The 23,907-nt window shown below is 34.5% G+C and overlaps 1 protein-coding gene across 1 annotated transcript in view; it reads right to left on the bottom strand.

Moving 5' to 3' along the window:
- Positions 1-23,907, bottom strand: part of SNTG1 (syntrophin gamma 1) — an 879,206-nt gene that overhangs the window by 200,342 nt on the left and 654,957 nt on the right. The window contains exon 13 of the mRNA XM_028852663.2: positions 6,489-6,527. Coding sequence (XP_028708496.1) covers positions 6,489-6,527 — 39 coding nt within the window. The remainder of the gene's footprint in view (positions 1-6,488; positions 6,528-23,907) is intronic.

Below are 23,907 nucleotides of genomic sequence, written 5' to 3'. Positions count from 1 at the left end.
ACTATTCACAATAGCTGAGATATGGTATCAACTTAAATGTTCATATACAGATGAATGAATAAAGAACATGAAGCATATTTATATATGAATGAATAAAGAACATGAGGCATTTTATATATATATATATATATATATATATTCTCTGCAGCTATACAACGGAATGAAATCTTGTCATTCACGGCAACATGAATGAACTTGGAGGACATTATGTTAAGTAAAATGACCCATGCATAGAAAGACAAACATCACATGATCTCACTCATCTGTGTTATCTACAAAATGTTGATCTCCTACAGGTAGAGAGTACAATAGTGGTTACCAGAGGCTAGGGAGGGGAAGAGTGAGGGGAGACTGGGAAAGGTTCACCTGCGGGTAGAAAGTTACAGGTATACAATAAGTTCTGATGTTGTATTACACAGTAGGGTAACTATAGCAAATAACCACGTAGTGTAAACCTCAAAATAGCTAGAGGAGATTTTGAATGTTGCCACCAAAATAAACGATAAATGTTTAAAGTGATGGATTTGGCAATTACTCTGATTCACTCATTATACAATGTATATATGATTTGAAATATTACACTGTCCCCCAAACATGTGTACAATTATTACATTTCAATTATATAAAAACATTAATAAAAATATTAGGAGTTTTATCAACAACAAAAAATAATCACAAAGCTAGGGGACTCACACTACTGATGTTAGACATTGTACTACTACAGTATTCAAGACAGTTTTGTATTTGTGTCATGAGATACAAATAGATGAAGGCAACAGCATTTGGAGTCCAGAAATAGACCCACATGTATGTGATCAATTTGTTTTTTGATAGGGGAATAATAATTCAGTGAAGAAAGAATAATATTTTCAATAAATATGCTGGAACTATTGTACCTCCCTTTAAAAATACCTTTGATGTCTACCTCACTTTTGAAACAAGTGTTAAATAAAAATAAATCATAGATTTAAAATAAAAAGAATAATGTAAAAAACCTAGGATAAAAAATACGTGAAAATTTATTTCTTGTGTTAGGAATTTTCAAAAGCATGATTCATTAAAATACAATGAATTAGACTTCATCAAATTTAAAAACTTCTATCCTGGGGCAACATTTGAAGAGACAATTCACAAAATAATATATACAGATGTCAAATAAGAACGTGGAAAGATGCTCGACATCATTATTCTTTGGAGAAATGCAAATTAAAATTTAACAGATCACGACACATCTATTAGAATGTCCAAAAATTAAAGGCCTGACCATAAGGGATATCTACGAGATTATCTTTACTCTGCTGGTGTCAATGTGAGATGTAAAACCCTTTGGAAAACAGTTTTGCAGTTTCTTAAAATGTTCAAAATATACAACCATAATATCCAGTTATTACACTACTAGGATTTTACCCAAATGTAATAAAAGTGTATGTCAAGACAAATACTTTTCATAAATATTTATATCAGCTTTATCTGTAATACACTAAAACTTAAAATCAAGCAAATGTGCATTAATGGGCTAATACACAATATATAAACGGTGGTAGAGCTACCAATTAAATACTACTCAGCATTAAAAAGAAAGATGGATTGTTGCACGCTGTTGAATGAGTAATGTTAAAAATAATTATGCTGTATGAAAGAAGCCACACAAATTCAACATACGGTATGATTCCATTTATATAACAATCTGGAAAATGCGAAACAAGACAATTTTGCCATATTTGTTCCCCACACCCTCAGGATTTTGAAAATCTATATATTTAGAAAAGAAAGCCAATGAGAATTAAGACAGTTCTTTCAACAATGAAGCCCATGTATATATGTGTATAAATTCAACACACACACATATACAACTTTCTATTGTTTGAATAACCCTTTCCCAAGTCTTCTAAAGTGTATATTTTATTTTAACTGTAATACATAATTGTTTACATAATTAGGTGTGGGCTCTTTTAGTTTAATTGTAAAATAACATTTACACCTCGTTTTCCTGTGAAATATCCATCATGTTTATTATCAAATGATTTATGAGCTAGCTGATTTTCCAAGAGTTAATTTATAAAGACACATTACTTTTTTTGAGGTGGATTCTCCTTTAGATCATAAAATGCCAGCATATTTTATCGGCAAGTGTTATGAAATGGACCAGAACAACAATAGGCTCATTATCCCCAGATTGTGTGACTCTATAATGTGTTTTTAACATTTATAAATTGAATATATAAAGCGCTAGGAAAATTTCTTTCTCAAATTGAAAAAAATAGATTTTGACATCCCCCAAAAATAAAGACCAATTGTTAGTTTCATTAATAGAATATTTTGTCTAAATACACACAAATACACATCTTCAAATTGAATGAATTAAATATACAACTTATTAGATTATAAATTTCAGGTTATACATCATTATTCTGTAAGCCACCATATTGCCAGAGAAAAGGGAGGGGTTGGAACTAGATCCAGTTACAATGCCACAAAGCTTGCTGTTCTTACCAAGACTCAGCTGTTTTTCTTGAATAAATGCTCCCTGGGTTCAGTGAGCCTTTGTGAATTTCCATATTTGTTAAAAGTTGATTCTATTTTTGCCATTCTTCTGTTGCTTTTATAGAGAAGCAAATCTTTTATAGAGAAGCAAAACTGACAAAATTTATCCTACTCCTCTTTCTTTTCTGATGCCACTCCAGAAATGGATTTTTAAAGTGTCCTGAAATTCTCTAATTCTCCCCAGCACGACTAGAGACTTTAGTCACTTTCTATTCCAGCTGCCAGCATTCTATGTATGGTATGTACACATCTATAATAATGTGTCCAAATTATTATGGTTAGTCAAATGTAAATATATCTGTAGGAATAGCTGCCACAGCTAACATGTTGTTTTAAATAAGTATAACTTTATTAATTTAAACTAATGTAAACAATTTGATTATATTATTTTGTATACTGCTTAATATAAAGCTCATTATATTAATATTTTAATGATGAATTAATACTTTATAATGTTACTCCCAGGTAAACAATTATAGAAAAAAGTTAATGAAAAATGCTATTTTTGTGGAAGGAATGAGATTTATTTCAGGATGAAGAAACTTCAGTTAAAAATGAGTAAAAATGACACATGTAATAAATTATGACCTAATGGTCTAGGTACATACAGTAGTGTGATGCAGGCCTGGTTCTCTAGGCCTGTATGCCTTTACCTCTAATATATTGACAGAATTATCACAACATTACTTGGCATCCATTCAGTTATCCCTATTTTGTTCATCAGCAAGACCACTGTCCCACCTTTCATCTTTTCAACAGAAAGTTATCAGGGCAAATTGAATTTCAGTGTGTTCACTGTAAAAATGAACCAATTCAGGCTGGCTGCTGTGGCTCACGCCTGTAATCCCAGCACTTTGGGAGGCCAAGGCAGGCAGATCACTTAAGGTGGGGAGTTTGAGACCAGCCTGGCCAACAGGGTGAAACCTTGTTTCTACTAAAAATACAAAAATTAGCTGGGCGTGGTGGTACACGCCTGCAATCCCAGTTGTTCAAGAGGCTGAGGCAGGAGAATCGCTTGAACCAGGGAGGCAGAGGTTGCAGTGAGCCAAGATTGTGCCACTGCACTCCAGCCTGGGTGACAGTCTCAAAGAAAAAAAAAAAAAAAAAAAGAACCAAATTAGAATCTTAATAAAACAAAAACACATGAATGTGTCCCAGATGCATAGAAAAAATAGAAAACTTACTCCTCACGAAAAGTGAAGTAGGAGATACACTAATGTGATTTCAAGTGGAGGCAATAACTAAGATTATTTAGTTGGTTAATTAATTTTAAATGTTGGTTTTTTTTTTTTTTTTTTTTTTTCCAGTTTTGCACTCCTGTTTGGTTCTTTTAACAACCACAAATTTTAGCACTATGTCCTGTTCTTGTCTTACAATTTTGATTTCTTTATTTAAAAAAATCATGATTAAAAACATTTTGGAGAGTTCTTTAGTCTCTATGCATTTCTTTATAATGGTTTATTTCCTCATATGGTTTATAATTTTGGGCCCAACCATCTTCTTCAGACAGAGAGTTTTTCTTGAAAGCATCATGCATTCTGGAGTGTGGCAGAGTTCATGTGGAACTAATCTTAGCACTTGTCTCAGTTGAACTGCAGTGGCTCTCTCCCTGTGTTTTGCTTTCATTTTAATTTATCTGGTTAGGGTAGTGGTACCATCTGGGTAGCACAAATTGAAAACCAGATCTCAGGGAGCAGAGAACTTCTGGTTCATTGTAGCTTGGGTGACTTTTAATTTCTGTTTTGATATCTAGAACACCGGGAATACGAGGGAGTTATTTAATGCATATATCATCAGAAATTGGATTATATGTGCTTTTAAATTTCAATTTCCTTAAACTGGCTCAGATTTTACTAAGTAGGAAATGTATTCTAGTCATTCAACGCATTGTTGTCATACTGTGAGGTGAGTTTTCCTAATTATGCAATAATATAAATATTTAACTATAAATTAATCCTATTTCTTAAAATTCTTCATGTATACAATGGAAAGTAGTAATGAAAAAAACTATTATTTTCAGGTTTCTTAAATGCTGGGAAGAATTTGTTATGATTTTCAAAACTGTGAGCTGCCAATATAGTTGAAATAAAATCTGAAATAGTTTTGAATTACATAATTTCAGATTTGAAATAATTATATAATGAAAAATATTAGCATGCTAGCAAATAAAAATGATGAATAATAATGAACATCTATGTTTACATATGAGTATGTGTCAGAATATTATAGTGTTAGAATATTAAATTTTTTTATTACCTGTTCTATGTGTGATTTATTCAAATTCTCATTTATTTTACTTAATATTATTCTAAACCTGGATATAAGCAAAGGTGGCAAGAAGTGGTCCCAGTCAGCAGGCTGACTGCGTGAGAAGTGTTAGCTGTAATTGTCATTATGATTACAGAATAGCTTTGGGGCTATCAGGGGAATGACCACTGTAGTAATATATTACACCAATATTAATATCTCCCATGTTGAGGTTAGAAAAGGCATGAGAGGGTGATGACACAGGTCTAGAGTCATTCTTAAATTAAAAAAAAAAATCACCATTTTTTTTATTTTGGAGAAGAATTTACAAAACAGTAGATTTCCATTTTTATAGATCTGACTAGAAAACAGCCTTGTGTATCGATGGACATTATAATCTTCCCCCATAGCTGATGCTTTCTTCTATCTGAGTAATTTCTTATTAATGACATTTTCCCTCTACTGGAACCCTATAAAAGCATTAAACTGTAGCTCTGAGATGACACCTATCTTTAACTATAACTGTCTGCAGTTCTCAAGATGACACCCATATCAGAATCACCTGGGAAAGCGTGGGAGCAACAAAGAGACCATCCCAGGTGTCATCACAGAGCAAGTAAGCAGAGTCTGCTGGTGACAACTCTGGTTTCCACACTGTAAGTAAGGGACTTAGAAACAACTACAGGTTGCTGCAGCATGTGGCGAGACATGTACACCTCTCCAACCTCTGCATTTATCCAAAATATCAACTTGACTCAGGACTGAGGGACTTAAGGTAGGAGGGAGGGGACTTCTGGAGCTGAAAATGACTAGACCAGAGCATTGTAGACACAATGAACTCTCCAAAGCGGTTCTCTCCAGTGTTCTAGTTACACATGGCTTTGGAAGCTGATCTGGGCTAGCAGCATCATTAATGATACAATTTCTATAAAACATAAATTCTGTATTCCAAAGAATAAGTGTAAACATTTGGAAACTTTGATGATAATAATAGCATAGATTGAGAACTTTACATGTGCTATTATTTAATCCTGAAAATAAACTTACAGGATAGTCACCCTTATACAAATGTAACAGATAAGGGAACTGAGGTTTAGATAAGAAAAAGATCTTACATTTTTTATGTTGAAGAGCATTTAAACATTTTTATCATTAAAATTAATAGGTAATTTATGTATCATTTATAAATAGCTATCATAGATATTTAGATTTGATCAATGGTTTCTAATCAAAGTTGATATCAAGAGTAAGAAGTTTATAGAGCTGAATAATCAAAATTATTTTTGTTCTATGCATTGACTTAGACTCATTTGAAATACTGTCAGCAAATTGTGAAAAATCCGTTTGAATTTTGAGATAAATTAAAAGTATGTCTCCCAAAAGTTAAGATATACTAAAACTATCATATGTAAATAAAACTGTAAGTTCTTCAACAATGTATTCATATAAATATCATTATTTTGTATAAACAATAATTTTTGACTTAGATACACATTTTTAAAGTAATTTTTAATATAAGTAGAGGAACCTACATATTATATAATATGAAAGAGATAGCTGAAATGTATATTTCTCACTAAAGATAGTAAATGACTGTACCAATTATTTCTGTTTAGAAATCAGATAACATTATCTTCTATAATAGATCAAATTGAAGAAATATATTATTTAGCTTTTCAAGTATGCTTTGATCTTACCTGCTGGTTTACAGGAAAATTTCTGTTGATTTTTTTAATCTGCAATGATAAATAAATAATAAAAGTGAGAAGAAAATTATGTGGTAACACAAGGTCCTCAGAATTTTATGCAGATTATTTTTAGCGAACTAATATATATTAATATCCTATTTTGATATACTGAAATCATCACATATAAAACAACATATATAAACAGATTTTTTCTTTTTAAAATTGGCTATCAATATTATCTCACATTTCATATGTAAACATTTTGGAAAAGATTTCCCTTTAAAATTTTTTTTTTAACTCAGAAACCAAAAGCCTGTGCTCAAACAATGCTAAATGATTATCTATCAAGAATGTAGAGAGTAACTTTCTGTGGTTTGTTTTTTGCACTTTGAAATTATATTATATCCAATTTGTTTTAGCACTCAAGAGAACAGGGAAATGCAATATCCAAATGCTAAAGGATAAAATATGTGTGTTGAACATTTTCAGTCAAGACTCCAGATAAAGTCTAACATTTACTTTAAGAAAATTTAATCAATGATATTTTATAAGAATTTAAAGTTGGTCTTCACAGAAAGCACTTCCTCTGTCATATGCCATGGAAACAAACTTTAAAAACCAAATAAAAGTGAACGTTAAGTTTGGATAAAGGACATTACACGAAGTCTTTCTTCAATAGTGCTTTTGCTAAATAAAATGATTACCTTCCAATGGCTTTATAGAGAAACTTAAACATGCTAACTCTGTATGGTACACACTTACAGCAGAATTAATGCAGACTGTATTCACTTATAAATCATGTCATTGACTTATTTTATTTTGCCCTTTTTTAGTTCCCTTTTGTCCTGCTGACTAGTGTGAAATAATGTGTCATTTAAACAGAAAAAGTACACAAAGTTGGAATATGAACAAAGGTCACATCTACAAGAACAGATTTATTGCAAGATATTTCTCACTTAAAATGTAAAAATAAAAGAAAATGTGAAAACATATGTGTGATCTGAGCAAGTTTAGGTAAAGAAACCAGTACTTCTTACATTATTATGATCATTTCAAAACACCTTTTGGCTCTGCAAAGGAATCTGCTAAGGAATCTCTGAACCTACTCATATATGCCTTCAGCTAAAATCAGCATGGCCTGGAAACACAGATGGCAAAAGTTGATCTCTAAACATATTTTATTAATCAATTAAAAAATATATACTGGGTATTTTGCGGATATCTACTTTTTGCTAGTTCATACGAATTGTTGTAAAGAATTCTAAAATTCAACTAATATTCTATGTGGGCCCTTGTCTTCAATAACATACTATGTAGCTTTGTAAACTGCAGTGTTTTTTAATCTGAAAAAAAGTCTGAACCATCTTTCTAGGAAACTTGATGATCACCTACGAAAGTAAACACTTCATGATAGAAAGCAGTGGTTGAGCCAAAGACGGAGTAGAAAGTAGTGGTTGAGCCAAACTTCTGAGTCTAGCACAGAAGTCTTGTCCTACTAACCCACCCTTGGGAGTGTTTGCAGAATTGAGATGTTTTCTTGCACAGAGATCTACTTTCTCTCCCACTAGAGTGTTTACTAGACCATCAGAATTATTTATCTGTGAGGAGTTGTTACATTACCATTTTTTGTTTTTGTTAGTTTCCCTTAGTACATACCTGACTCACCTTGGAAAAGATCAATTTATTAACTGATACATGAATGTTACCATCTCTAACCTTTGAATGGTTTCTTATATAACATTACTACTATTAAAATAATAAATGTATGGTGTATTTCCTACCACTGCTCAAAAATAAGGCAAGAAATTGGGAGTAATTCAGAATATAGAATATATTATGATATATTTTACATTAGAATATATGTATCAAAAATTAGAATACAATAAAGAAGTCATATATAAATGACTAGAGAGAATGATAAGACAGTGAGATATACCAACAACTAGAATAAAATGTAAATAATAATAGTAATTAATACATAAAAACTGTGTTTGGAAAATATTAAAATGGCCTTTAAAAATTATGTGTAGATTGTTTTCGTAATGTGGCAAATACAATAATAAAATAATAAAGTAGAACAAGGTCTTAAGTCAATTATTGAAGAAGTAGTATTCTTTAAAGTAGAAATACTGATAATTGTGCTCCTCTTAGTCGAATGATATCATCATAACCTTTCAAATACTGCTTCTCTATAACTTCATAATACTTTATACTTGAACAATTTATGTCATTCTAGGATTATGTAAAAATATTCAAAAAGAATGAGTCAATGCTTAAATACTGCTATGTGTAGTATTAATAGATTTATTTGGCAAGAAAATAACTTGTGCAAGCTGATCTCTACTGTAATTTGTAGCTTTTTAATTGTGTATTAGGGTAAAATAATCTATTCATGTTTATTCATGTTTCAATGGAAATATAAACTTAAATAACCAAACTACTGACTGCACAGGAATGGAAGACGGTGAATCAAAATGGGGGATGTGATGTCCAGCACAGAAAACTCCGTCCACCTGTTACCCTCACTGTGGCAGCAAGAAATGTACATCCATTGTATTCAGGAATTTTTCCTGGTGTTGTAGATACAAAATAATTCCTTGTTAAGATTTAAAATCTGTACACACACCCAAATCCATTTTAAAGATGATTTCCATCTTTCCCGTAGCAAGTGGAGTATAACAATATAAAATGTTCCATTTGCTAGTACTTATACTCACATTTTAAAATAAAACAATAAGTAAAAATAGGGAGAATTAGAACATTTCATATCTTTTATTTTATTTTATTTTATTTTATTTTATTTTATTTTATTTTTTGAGTCAGAGTCTCGCTCTGTTGCCCAGGCTGTAGTGCAATGGTGCAGTCTTGGCTCACTGCAGCCTCCGTCTCCTGGGTTCAAGCAATTCTCCTGCCTCAGCCTCCAGAGTAGCTGATACTATAGGCACCCGCCACCACGCCTGGCTATTTTTTTTTTTTTTTTTTTTTTTTTGTATTTTTAGTAGAGACGGAGTTTCACCATGTTGGCCAGGATGGTCTCGATCTCCTGACCTCATGATCCGCCTGCCTTGGCCTCCCAGAATGCTGGGATTATAGGCATGAGCCGCTAATTTTTTTTTTTTTTTTTTTGAGAGGAATTCTCACTCTTGTCCCCCAGGCTGGCAATCTCTGCCTCTGGGGTTCAAGAGATTCTCCTGCCTCACCCTCTCGAGTAGCTGGGACTACAGGCAGGTGCCACCATGCTCGGCTAATTTTTGTACTTTTAGTAGAGACGGGGTTTCACCATGTTGGCCAGGCTGGTCTGGAACTCCTGACTTCAGGTAATCCGCCCGCCTCGGTCACCCAAAGTGCTGGGATTTCAGGCGTGAGTCACTGTGCCCGGCCAAGCCGCTAATATTTAACAGTCTAACATTTTTAAATATACACACAGAGAGAGTATAAATAAGTGGAAATATCACAGTAATTAAAACATATGTAGCATATACTGAACTATTTATTATGCTAAACAGTAATCAATATATCCAAAATTTTATAACACTGTGCATTCATTACAAATGCTTATGATGATATTTACTGATTGACAAGATACAATGCTTAAAAAATGTTCTAATTTCAAGACAGCTTTAGGCAGTATTTTTAAAATTATATATATACACATATATATGCATATGTATGTATGCATATATGTGTGTATGTATATTAAACATAAATACATATATTTATATATGCATTCATATACACATACACAAAGATTGATAATTTGGGCATACATCCAGTCTTATAAATTTAGATTAATGTCTGTAAGAATGAACTGAAATTTATTTTATGTTTAATATGCATACATAAGCAGACATATGTGTATGACAATGATACTGACAGTTATAAATATAAAATTCTAACAGTTTTGTTTTTCCTTTAGGGATTATTACATGAAAACTTCCTTTACTGCTTTGTATTTTGTAATTATTATTATTTTGAAATATAACTTTTAAAATTAGAAAATAATAAAATTAGTTTAATATTTATTTTTTAACAAAGCTATTCCATTGTTTAAAACTTTGAAAATATAAAATGCCATCAAAACAACCCCCAGAATACACGTTTCAAAAACACCTGTCTTATTTTTCCTCTCTCTAGCTAAACTTTTAAATCTTTCACAACATTTTAAAGGTTTATAAGGATCCTCAGTACTCAGTAATATGTGTGTGTGTGTATGTGTGTGTGTGTGTATGTGTATTGACTAAATGAAATATAGACAGGAGAGAATGTCATTATTTACTTCTAAAATCTTTTAATGACCTTCTACCAAGTGTGACTCATGGTGATGAGTGCTGGAACATGGAAATGAAAGATCCCATGCAGAGATGGCATAAGGATAACCCCTTTACAGAATCCAAACAATCCAAGGAGGCTGCAGAGGGGAAAGAGGATAAGTTCAACACAGGAGCTAAAATGCAGTTGCATAAGACTTTGTCAGGCTGTGCAGTCAGAGAGATCTGGTGTTGAATTCCAGCTGTAATTGTTACTGAATATCCTCAGACAGATTATTAATTATCAAATATCTAGATCCCTTCATTTGTAAAACATCAGTAATAACATTAATTGCATATATTTGTTGGAAAAATTGACAGGAATTTCGAGCTCAATAAGTAGTGATTATAATTAATATAAAGTAAGCCTGAATTCCTTTAGAAGATAAGAAGTGCATTTTAAAGAATTCTGAGCAAAGATGTCTTTCTTACACTATAGTTTAAACGCATACTCCCTTCTGTTTTTTTGTCAACTCTAGACTAGGATTTGCACACTCAGGTGCCAACTGGGTGACAATCATGTGTGAATCAGGCTGGGTGGGGAATGAACAGATAGAGGGAAAATGAAACCATTGATGCTCTCTCCTAAGCGGCACTGGTGGAATATCCTAGTGTTTATCAACTGGACACAGTATACCTTCGTTTCCATTTACAACCGTATTCTAGGAAACCTAAATTATAAGTGAACTTTCAATATAAAGATATTAGCAGTAATTTGCTTTGAAAAATATTTGTTTTTTAATTATAACATTAATATCAATAAAGCAAATTAAAATTTAATTAGAAAAACAAAAAGTATATTAATTACAATTTAAATTTATTTTAAACATATGGCATTATTCATATGATTAATATAGTGTCTGCTATATTATATATAGTAAAATACTAAAACATAAATATTTTTAGTAATAAAATGCATTCATAGAGCAAAGTTTTAAAAATTGTCTACTCTTGGTAGTAACACTAATTCCAAATAATGAAAATTCTAAATTCTCTGCATCATTTTTAAGACCAATCTCCAAATAAGACAAACCAGGGTTTTCCAAAAAGACATTTTCCATGTTACATTTCTTGGAAACCAATATTAATTTTGTGTTATCAGAACAATTTGTGTTATAAGTAGCTAAAAAGGGAGTATAACTTTGACTAAAATAAAGGTTCTGTTTGAACTTGAAGGTTTTTAGAGATCAAAGGGCATACTTGCTGTCCATATCACAAAACCGGCTGCTTTTGGAGCACAATTATTTAAGCTATTAATCCTCTGGCTGTAAAAGGAGCAGAATGGCTTAGACCAGGGTTGCCCAACATGTCATTCTACAAAATGAGCAAGAGCTATAAATGACCGCAAAGTAAAATGGATTCAGATAAATGAAGGCCATGTTAAGGCTTTTAAAAATGAAAAACAGAAGATAAATTCATAAATTACATTAATCTCTGCTTGATTTCTTGGCAACTCACTTTTCGGCCAGCTGCCAAAGCATACGGTCTTGTTTTCTTGTGTTCTTGTTTCGGGTAGCAGACAAGTAAGTTCTATCTATGAAAATTCTGTATGAATGACCCAGAGCCAATGCCTTCCCCTTCTTCCCAAATACTGGCCCCAGGCTGCCTTGACTGAAAACACTTTCCATTCCAAGCACTTTGGGCTTTCCTGGCAGCAAGAAATGAACAACGCATGGACCCAGTGCCCACCCAGGTTAGTGGCTCTTCAGCACAACACAGCAGAATGGCAGCTCCAGCTGCAGGGACTTCATCATGTTTGACTTGCACAGCTGTGGTCAGTGCCAGATCACAGTAAGAAGACTGCATCATCCTTCTACCACCAAAGTACATCTTAGCAATCATGTTTCTTTCCAGATAACGTCTAAACTGAAACCTAGAGGGCTACCACTGTTCAGGTGCTATGCTGGGATATGCTTGTGACAGCAGTGTTGCTCTCTCTTTCAGGAGCAAGTGTTGACTCTCTCAGGGTCACCTTCATTAAGAGTATCATCTCTCAGACCAGTTTTATTTTTCAGATAACAATGCAAATGGTTACTGTTGCCAAAAACACTAACTTATCTTGGAGACTCTGTCTCTATCTTCTATCCTTGGTTTATGCTTTAAAATAGAAATTACTTTGAAGTTTGCATGTCTATTTTTATATGAAATCTTTTAGGAGTGATGCTGCTTTCCTGTTCTTTAGAATTTGTCGTTAATGCACATGTGCCTTCTCAAACACATCTCCATGGAGTATATTGAAGGATATTTCATATATTTTGCATTCTTTTTTCTCAAATACAAATCCGTTCCTTAAAACTGGAACACTCCATATTGTTCCTTGATATAATGTATCGAGTTTTAATTATATGTTACCAAAATGTACCATTTTAATATAGAACTGACTTCAGTGAAGAATAGGGAAGAATAGGGAATAATTCATGCCTACTTGGAAGTAGGAGAGGACACAATTTATATTGTGTAATTTTTCAAGAACCACTCACAACCTCATAATAAGAAATACAAGTTATGATCTATATTTATCAGTAAAAGATTAAATATAGGCAAATATCACTAAGAGAAGAATTGCAAATAATTTATGTAGATATTCCACTCTCTGTCAGGACTATACAATTGAAATTTCTTTTGCTCCCTTAAAAGAACACATTTATCTCAAAAGCAATAAAGTATTTGACTTTCTTAAACAATAGGCTCCTTTACAAATCTGATGAAACTTGGTCGGGTGTGGTGGTGCATGCCTGTAATTCCAGCACTTTGAGAGGCCAAGATGGGCAGATCACAAGGTCAGGAGTTTGAGACCAGCCTGCCCAACATGGTGAAATCCTGTCTCTACTAAAAATACAAAAAATTTGCCGGGCATGGTGACAGGTGCCTGTAATCCCAGCTAATGAAGAGGCTGAGGCAGGAGAATCACTTGAACTCAGGAGGCAGAAGTTGCAGTGAGACGAGATCACACCATTGTACTCCAGTCAGGGAAACAGTGTGAGACTCCGTCTCCCACCACGCCCCCCCGCCAAAAAAAGGAAAAGAAAAGAAAAAATAAATCTGATGAAACTTATCTGACCTCTATTAGAAAAAAATTAAAAAGCTCAGCATTTTGCTATTTACTTGCTGTTCCAGGGGATTTATAGAAACTTTGAAACTTTATAGAGACTTCCAGCAAAAAACAAAGTTCATATTATTGCACAAGAAATATTTGATTTGACCTATTTCCTTCCATCAGGTACTAAAATGTATTGTGAATATGTGAATATCCTTCCTCAGAGAAGATGACTATAGGAAAAAGGAACTGAGACTGGCAGTGATATGTCCATGACAGAGGGCTTTGCATCTCCAAGAATTTTTGATGCTAGAGTTATTTTCTATTACATGAATTGGTTTAATGGCTCATATATATATATATATCTCATATATATATATATATCTCATATATATATATATATATATATATATATATAGAGAGAGAGAGAGAGAGAGAGAGAGAGAGTCTCACTCTGTTGCCCAGGCTGGAGCGCAGTGGTGTAATCTCAGTTCACTCCAACCTCCGACTCCCAGGTTCAAGCAATTCTCCCGCCTCAGCCCCCCAGTTACCTAGGATTATAGGAGCCGCCACTATGCCCAGCTAATCTTTGTATTTTTAGTAGAGACAGAGTTTCACCATGTTGGCCAGGTTGGTCTCAAACTCCTGACCTCAGGTGATCTGCTGGCTTCAGCCTCCCAAAGTGCTTAGGATTACAGGCATGAGCCACCACGCCTGGTCTCGTGTGTATTCTCAAAGAACATATCTAGATTCAGGATGGTGTGACCTACACAAAGTAAACAAAATCTAAGTAGTGTTAAGTTCTTATTTTTTTCAGAACAAAAGATATAAAATTCATTTTTTTTAAATATCAGTTTATTTCATTTTATGCTGCAATTGTGATAAGGAAACTCATGGGGTCTTCCTTGTAATTATTTTTGATTTCTAGAAAACTGTAGACTTTTTGAGCTTGGGAATTCTGTATTCTCCTATCTTTTAATTCCCAAAATATGTGATTTTAGTTCTATGAATGACACAAAACACAGAACAGAAAGTTAAAAATGACACTTTTGTGTAGTATTTACTTAAAAGGACATTCATTAAAATACGCTATTCAAAACCAAGCCTAGGTCATCATGTTTGCCTAAATGGGAACCTCCAGACTTATTCAAGAAAAAAACAAATTATGCTTGAATTTCTGTTTTTTTCCTAGATCACAATGGAACATTTTCTGCTAAAAGAAAAATTGCAGTACCTCAGATAAATCAGACAGGTTGATACTTTCAGATATATAGTACATGGACACACACACACCCCCCCACACACCCATACACACTAAAAATGTGAAATTATGCTTAATTGTATCTTTATTTCCTCTATACTACTTATCAGTATCTAATAACTGCTTATTGTAATAGTTTTCTTTTATAATTTATTTGATCCCCTCACTAGAATGTAAGTAAGTTCTAGGTCACAGACTTCTGTCTGTTTCAGTCTATACTGCACCAACTTGTACCTAGAGAAGTCCTAGGTCTTCTTAGTAGGTGCTCAATTAATATTTGTTGAATGAATGAAAAGACAGAGAATAACTCAGTTACAACAAAGTTAAACTCATGAATTTGAAGTTTAACTTTGCCTTGAAAGCTAATCACTTAAAAAGTAAAAGAAACAAGCAAACAAAAAAACAAAATCAAACAACCAAAAAAACCCTCTAAGTTCTTGAGTCTTAATGTCTATAGTGTAAAACCTGCAAATACTGGATGATTGTTTTTGTCAGATCCAGACAAAATAGGACTGGAAAGACATGAAGGAGAGGGAACTCATGATTACGTGTCTGAGAAAAGAACTGTTTCCATGGACTCTCTAAAACCCCACAAGAAATTTATTAACCTCGTTCAAGCATGCATATTTTGCTCATATACTTATGTTTGTATGACAAGGTCTATAACTAGACTTTCTTTAGGAACTCAATATTTTCAATAAGATGCTCTGCCAAGAACACTTGCCTAGTAAGGACATCTCCACCAGCAAACTGAGCTTGAGCCTCTGAAACCAAAGAACTTTGTTTCTAAGCAACTTATGTAAACCCCTCTCTTTGTGCCAATAAAAGCTTCCATTTTCCCTTCCCTCACTTGATACATTTGTGGCATCCCAGGTTTTAATCCTCATATTTCATTCCTGAGTATACTCGATATATTTGGAGATACTAATCTCTAATTGTTTTTAGATTGACAATAGTAATTCTGGTGGCTTCAAAATATAGAATTCATACTATCAATACAAGATTTGAAATGAATAATTATAATTTAAAAGGAAGTTCTTATACTACAAGAATAATTGTTTCTGGGCTGAGATGAAACATGGAGCCGGGCGCGGTGGCTCAAGCCTGTAATCCCAGCACTTTGGGAGGCCGAGACGGGTGGATCACGAGGTCGGGAGATCGAGACCATCCTGGCTAACACAGTGAAACCCCGTCTCTACTAAAAAATACAAAAAATTAGCCGGGCGAGGTGGCAGGCGCCTGTAGTCCCAGCTACTCGGGAGGCTGAGGCAGGAGAATGGCGTAAACCCGGGAGGCAGAGCTTGCAGTGAGCTGAGATCCGGCCACTGCACTCCAGCCTGGGCGACAGAGCGAGACTCCGTCTCAAAAAAAAAAAAAAAAAAGAAAAGAAACATGGAGAGAGAGAGGTATTTGCAGTATTAGTAGAAAAGGTAGGGTAAATATGATGAAATTTGAATTGATTTCTGTTCAAAAAAGAGAGGTGTAGTCTTATGAAACATGATCATAGAGTTTATTAATTAATTGTTAAATATAACCTTCTCAGTAGTATTTCCTAGCATCTTCTCACTCCTTATCACTGGTGACTTCTGCAAGTAATCTGCCTCCTTTAGTTGCAGAGGAGACTTTGGAATTTAGTCATCCCATTTATCATTTAACACACAAGAACATCATAAATGCAAGTGCAAATTCTTATAATTTTATGTGCTGTTGATAAGATGGATGATTAAGAATAATATTTCAGGTTTGTCTCTCTATTACATAAGCACATATGTTTTCTACAGTAGTATTTTAAAAATGTACATTTGAAATGGCCATTTTTTATTTAATTAATTATACACTGTCCATTACTTCAGAAACAAAAGAGCAAAATCATGTATAATTCAAATCCTTCCACATCCTGGCCTGTGTGTCGCTCAGGGGTCACTTCAGTATCAGGTCCTTATATGTATGAACTCCAGGATGTAGGCCCTGTCCTGCCATAGCACAGTGTCTTTGCTCATGTTCACTCTCCCCAGGCCCACTGTATTAGCCCATTCTCACTCTATTAATAAAGACATACCCAAGACTGGGTAATTTATAATGAAAAGAGGTTTCATTGGCTCACAGTTAAGCATGGCTGGGGAGGCCTCAAGAAACACAGTCATGATGGAAGGGGAAGCAAAGACATCTTTTGTCACATTGTGGCAGCAAGGAGAAGTGCCAAGCAAAAGAGGGAAAAGCCCCTTATAAAACCATCAGATCTCTTGAGAACTCACTCGCTACCATGAGAACACCATGAGGGTAACCATTCCCATGATTCAAATACCTCCCACTGGGTCCCTCGAAAGACACATAGGGATAACAGGAACTACAATTCAAGATGAGATTTGGGTGGGGACACACCCCAGTCATATTATTCTGCCCCTGGACCCTCCCAAAATCATGTCTTCCCATTTCAAAACACCATCATGTCCTTCCAACAGTCCCCAAAAATCTTAACTCATTCCAGCATTAACTCAAAAGTCCAAGTCTAAAGCCTCATCTCAGACAAGGCAAGTCCCTTCCATCTATAAGACTGCAAAATCGAAAGCAAGTTAGTTACTTCCTAGATGCAATAGGGGGAAAGGAATTGAGTAAATACACTTGTTCCAAATGGGATAAATTGGTCAAAACAAAGAGGCTACAGGCCCCGTGCGAGTCCAAACTCCAATAGGGCAGTCATTAAACCTTAAGGTTCCAAAATGATCTTGTTTGACTCAATGTCTCACATCCAAGTCATGCTGATGCAAGAGGTGGGCTCCCATGGCCTTGGGCAGCTCCATCCCCGTGGCTTTGCAGGGTATAGCCTCCTTCCTTGCTGCTAACACAGATTGACATTGAGTGTCTGTGGCTTTTCCAGGCACATGATGAAAGCCATCAGTAGTTCTACCATTATGGGGTCTGGAGAAAGGTGGCCTTCTCACAGCTCCACTGGGTAATGCCAACCCCACATTTCCCTTCTGCACTGCCCTAGCAGAGATTCTCCATGAGGGCTCTACTGCTGCACCAAACTTCTGCCTAGACACCCAGATATTTCCAGACATCCTCTGAAATCTAGGCGGAAGTTCCCAAACCTCAATTATTGTCTTCTGCACACCCACAGGGCAAACACCACATGGAAGCTGCCAAAGCTTGTGACTTGCATCATCTGAAGTGATGGCCTGAATTGTGCATTGGCCCTTTTTAGCTATGGCTGGAGCAGCTGAGAGTCAGGGCACCATGCCCCAGGGATGCACACAGCAGGGTGTCCTGGACCAGGCCCAGGAAACCATTTTTCCTTCCTCTGTGCCTGTGATGGGAGGGGCTGCCATGAAGGTCTCTGGCATGCCCTGGAGACATTTTCCCCATTGTCTTGGTAATTAACTTTCAGCTCTTCATTACTTATGCAAATGTCTGCAGCCTGCTTGAATGTCACCCTAGAAAATGGGGTTCTCTTTTCCATTGCATTGTCAGACTGGAAATTTTCCAAACATTTATGCTCTGATTCCTCTTTGCTGCCTAGAAATTTCTTCCATCAGATACCCTAAATCATCTCTCTCGAGTTCAAAGTTCCACAGATCTCTGGGGCAGGGGCAAAATGCCACCAGTCTCACTGCATAACAAGAGTGACCTTTACTCCAGTTCCCAAGAAGTGGTCTCCATCTGAGACCACCTCAGCCTGGACTTCATTGTCCATATCACTATCAGCATTTTGGTCAAAGCCATTCAACAAGTCTCTAGGAAGTTCTGAACTTTCCCACAATTTTCTGTCTTCTGAGTCCTCTAAGTCTTCCTAAGAAGTTCCAAACTTTCCTACATTTTCCTGTTTTCTTCTGAGTCCTCTAAACTGTTCCAAACTCTAACTGTTACCCAGCTCCAAAGTCACTTCCACATTTTCAGGTATCCTTACAGCAACACCCCACTCCTGAACCAATTTACTGTATTAGTCCATCTTCACACTGCTAATTAAGACATAACCAAGACAGAGTAATTTATAAAGAAAAGAGGTTTAATTGACTCACAGTTCAGCATGGCTGGGGAAGCCCTCAGGAAACACAATTATGGCAAAAGGGGAAGCAAACACATCCTTCTTTACATGGCAGCAGCAAGGAGAAATGCCAAACAAATGGGGAAAAGCTCCTTACAATACTATCAGATCTTCTGAGAACTCACTCAGTATAATGAGAACAGCATGAGGGTAACCACCCCCATGATTCAATTACCTCCCACAATTGGGTCCCTCCCATCACACGTGGGGATTATAGAAACTATAATTCAAGATGAGATTTGGGTGGGCACACAGCCAAATCATATAACCCATCAAAGCTCACTTTATCCCTCTTTTATTTTTCTCTCCCTCTTTTGTTCCTCCCATCCTCCCTTGCTCTTGTTCTCTCGCTCTCTTTCTCTCTCTCTTTCTCTCTCATCCTCTCACTTTTTCACCTAGCAAGACTCTATTCTATTTTTATGGTTAGCTGAGGCACACAGAGATTAAATATCCTTTAATTCACCCTGTAATTGGCACCAGCTAATTCAGTCTGACAAAAGGCTATGCACATGTACCGCATAATCGAAACCATATCTGTCATGAAAGCTTTTCTGAGGCCTCAGAGAGAATGTCCAGTGACTTTCTCTTTGGGTCTGCATTTCCATCTGCTATTCCTCTTGCTGCATGTGTTTACTAAATATAGTGTAAGCCTTAAGAACAGAGATGTGTCTTATTCATTTTATCTTCCCTCAGTCTAGCAGAGTGTCCATATGACCCTAACAAGCATTATCAGAAAAAAATTAGCTACCTTTTGAGGTAAACTGTATGCCACTTCTATCTTTTCAAACGCTTTGAGGATTCTAGCTCTAGATAAATATCATGCCATTTTCTCTTTCTGTGCTCTTGGTGCTTTGCAGCTTATCACTGAGGACTGGACTTTGAAAATCTATAATTGGTCAGGCTTCTTAATTCTTCTTTAACTGGAACCTGATTTAACCTCTTTCTTTGTATAGTCTCAACATCCTGTAGTTCGTTAAAGAAACCTCATGTTCTACTTTGTCAATGATGTCAACATAAGTAAAAGAACAGCAGTGCAACAATAATGGAAATCATCAAATTAGTATATTTTCCTGACTAATGAGGGAAGTTAGCACTAAGATTTGACACACTCTTGCTTTGCCAACATATAACACAGTGTTCCATGTTTATTATGTTTTCTAAAAATGTATTTTATGTCAAATCTCAATGTATAAACATTTGAAGAAGAATTAACACCAGTCCTTCTTCAACTTTCCCAAAAAATAAAGGAACATATCCTAAATCATTTTGCAAGGCCATTGTTACTGATACCAAAGCCAGAAAAAGACACCACAAGAAAACAAAACAAAACAAGACAAAAACTATGTACCAATATTATATATGAACCTAATGAAAATATCCTCAATAAAGTACTAAGAAAGTGAATTCAACAACACAATGGCACATTAAAAAGATTACACACCATTATCAAGTGGGTTTTATTCCTGGAATGGAAGATTGGTTCAACATATGAAAATTAATCAAAGCAGTTCACCACATTAACAGAATGAAAGCAAAAAGCACATAATCATCTCAACCAATGCAGAAAAGGCAACTGACAAAATTCAACACTCTTTTATGATAAACATACTTCACATACCAGAAATAGAAGGAAACTACCTTAACGGAACATAAGCCATACATTAAAACCCCCAGGGAATATCATACTCAGTGGTAGAAGACTGAAACCTTTCCCTATGAAAAGGATAATATGTTCCTGTGTGATCAGGAACAAGACAAAGATGCCCTGCTTTTCACCATATTATTTGACACAGTACTGTAAGTCCTAGCAGGTGTAACTAAGCAAGGGAAAATAAATACAAGAAAGAATTGAAAAGGAAAAAATAAAGTTATCATTGCTCACAGATGATATGATCTCATATGTGGAAAATTCTAAAGCTTTAACCAAAAGTAATTGTTATAACTAATAAATAAATTTAGAAAACTATCTGATTACAGAGTCAACATGTAAAATAAATTGCATTTCTATATACTAACAATGAACAATCTGAAAAGAAAACTTAAAAATTTATTTATAATAGTAACAAAGAGAATAAAATACTCACAAATTAAGTAAGAGGTGAAACACTTATAAAATGTAATCCACAAAACATTTCTTAAAAAATTAAGCCAAATAAGTGGAGAAAATTCCATCTTCATAGACGTGAAGACTTAATATTATTAAGATATCAACACTACTCAAGGGAACCCACAGATTCACTGCGAACCTTATCAAAATTTCAGTGAGGTGTTTTACAGAAATAAAAAATCTATCCAAAAATTTGCGTGGAATCTCAAGGTCCCTCCCGAATTGCCAAAACAATCTTGACAAAGAACCATACCAGAGAACTCATATTTATCAATTTCAAAACTTTTACTACAAAACTACTTACTACAGTAAACTATGTGGTACATGTCTAAAAACAGGCACAAAGATAAATAGAATAAAATAGAGTCCAGAAATAAGCCCTCATATACGATCAAATAATTTTTAACACAGGTGCCAAAACCACTCAACGGAAAAAAGACAGTCGTATTAACTAATGATTCTAAGAAAACTGGAAATTCATATGCATAACGATGAAGCTGGACCTTCCATTACATTATATTCAAAAATTAACTCAAAGACCCAAACATAAGACCTAAAGCTGTAAAACATTTTCAGGATGCATGCAATTGGCATCCTGAAAGAAAAGCAGAGAGAGAATGGAGTAGTATGGAAGAGCTGAGAATTTTCCAAATGGATAAAGCCATTAATCTACAAATTTGAGAAAATCTACTAACATCGAGCCCATCACAGTAAAACTGTTGAAAAATAAGGAGAAGGAAAAACAATTGAGTACAGACAGAGGGAAAGAGGCACTATTTCAAGGAAACAAAATAAGGCTGAAAGAGGTTTCCTGGAAGAAGATATGAATGAGCATTTATGAGATTTCTTCATTTATAAATATTTTTAGAAATTTTCAAAAATAGTCCATGAGATGCACATTTGAAAGACCAGTACATGTTTGAAGAATACAGAAAAGGAAACACAGACTCACATTTGATTTGTCTCCTTGTGGTTCACACTGTTCCACTGCCGACCCTGCACACTAGCCCTACAGAGGACACACAAGCAATCAACGATACAGAGGTAGCAGCAGTGCCCTCATGGAGAAGCATCCAAACCTTAAACCCCAAACACCTGCAAGAAATTTGGCACCCAACATACATGTCAGAGAAGTAAGGGCCTTGGGCTTGCTACTTTGGTATTGTGGGGTCTGGAAAACAGAAAAGGAGCTGAGGTGTGTTTGGGCATGCTATGAAGTCACTCAAGATTCCACCCCACAAATGCAGAGGAAAATGATAGCTCTGTCAATTGTTATTCTCACACTGTTATTACCTTCATCAGCAGGCATATTTTAGAAGTAGGTACATTTGGCCTTGTGATGGACTAATCAAATTTAAAGAAGGTCATTTCAGTAGAAAAGTTAATGTGAACACTACATAAAAATAAGTATCAAAAAAGTGGGCTATTCATAAAGCTCCCATAAACAAACTTGAAAACAAGAAAACATTACAAAAAGATTAATAGCTCCACTGTATAATAGGCTCTTCTTAAAAATACATATGCTCTCCTTCATAGCTATAGGACTGAACAGACTGGATCTGACATAATTGCACCACCACACTCCGGACCTAGAGCACAGAGTGCCAAACAAACATGACCAAACAGAAAAGGACATCTATGTAAGAGAAAATTCATAAAAATGTGAAAATGTGAAATGCTACTTTTGCATATGATCAAACATGATTAGATTAAAACCAATAGTGTGATCTTAACCAATAAGGGCCAAACATTGAACAGGATGTTAATATTCCTTCACACATTGTTGTCACATTACATAAAGTCAAGCTAGGTTAGTGAGAATAAAACATATTCATGTTTTTATGCAAATAAATATTCAGCCATGTTTTCATTGATTAGTATACCAAAAAATCCATAGGCTTTCAATGTTTTAATAATATATTTTAAATGACTTACATGTCAAATAGTAATCCATTCATGTTATTATATAATATACACAAGAAGCCAAACTTCTATGAACCCATTAAGAGTGGGTAATCTCAAAATATGGTTACTGTTCTGAGGAAGTGTTTATGATCACATATTAACTTAACAAAAAATAATACCATAAACATAGGAAGCTGGCAATTTTGTTTTATATGTGTAAAGAAAAGTACACATTTTCAATATATGTAATATATACTCATAAAATATTAATATTATACTCATAAACCATTATCGTTGCTACATGTTTCACTTTACTGTTTTTCTGTGCTTTACTATATTTCTAAAGTAAAAATATAATTAAGGCACATGTTTTAAAAAACATCTTTTACCAACCATAGGTAATCAGAATTCCGTGTTTTATTTCCAAAAGATAAAAGTATCAGGTAAATATAGATGTACTCTTTCAGAAGGTGTAGTTTGAATAATATTTTTAAGTGAAAGAATATACTGAATATCCAAGATGAAAAGAATCTTCATATTTTATTTGAAACGGAATAGTAAAAAATATGGTTTTAACCCATTTATTCCTGAGGCTGCAATATTTTTAATTTTTGCAATCAGACCTTGGTGATGACCTTAGCAGTAGAATATAAATAACTCCCACATTCTTAGCAGTCCAATAATGGAACCCTAGGCATAAATGGGTTCAGATGTTTCAAGTTATTACTGAAAATAGTATTTGCTGAATATCATATATAAATTTTTC

The sequence above is a fragment of the Macaca mulatta genome, chromosome 8 (genome assembly GCF_049350105.2).
Source record: "Macaca mulatta isolate MMU2019108-1 chromosome 8, T2T-MMU8v2.0, whole genome shotgun sequence".
Classification (NCBI taxonomy): Eukaryota; Metazoa; Chordata; class Mammalia; order Primates; family Cercopithecidae; genus Macaca; species Macaca mulatta.
Note: the sequence above shows the minus strand (reverse complement) of the source record. Positions and strands in the feature narration are given on the sequence as shown.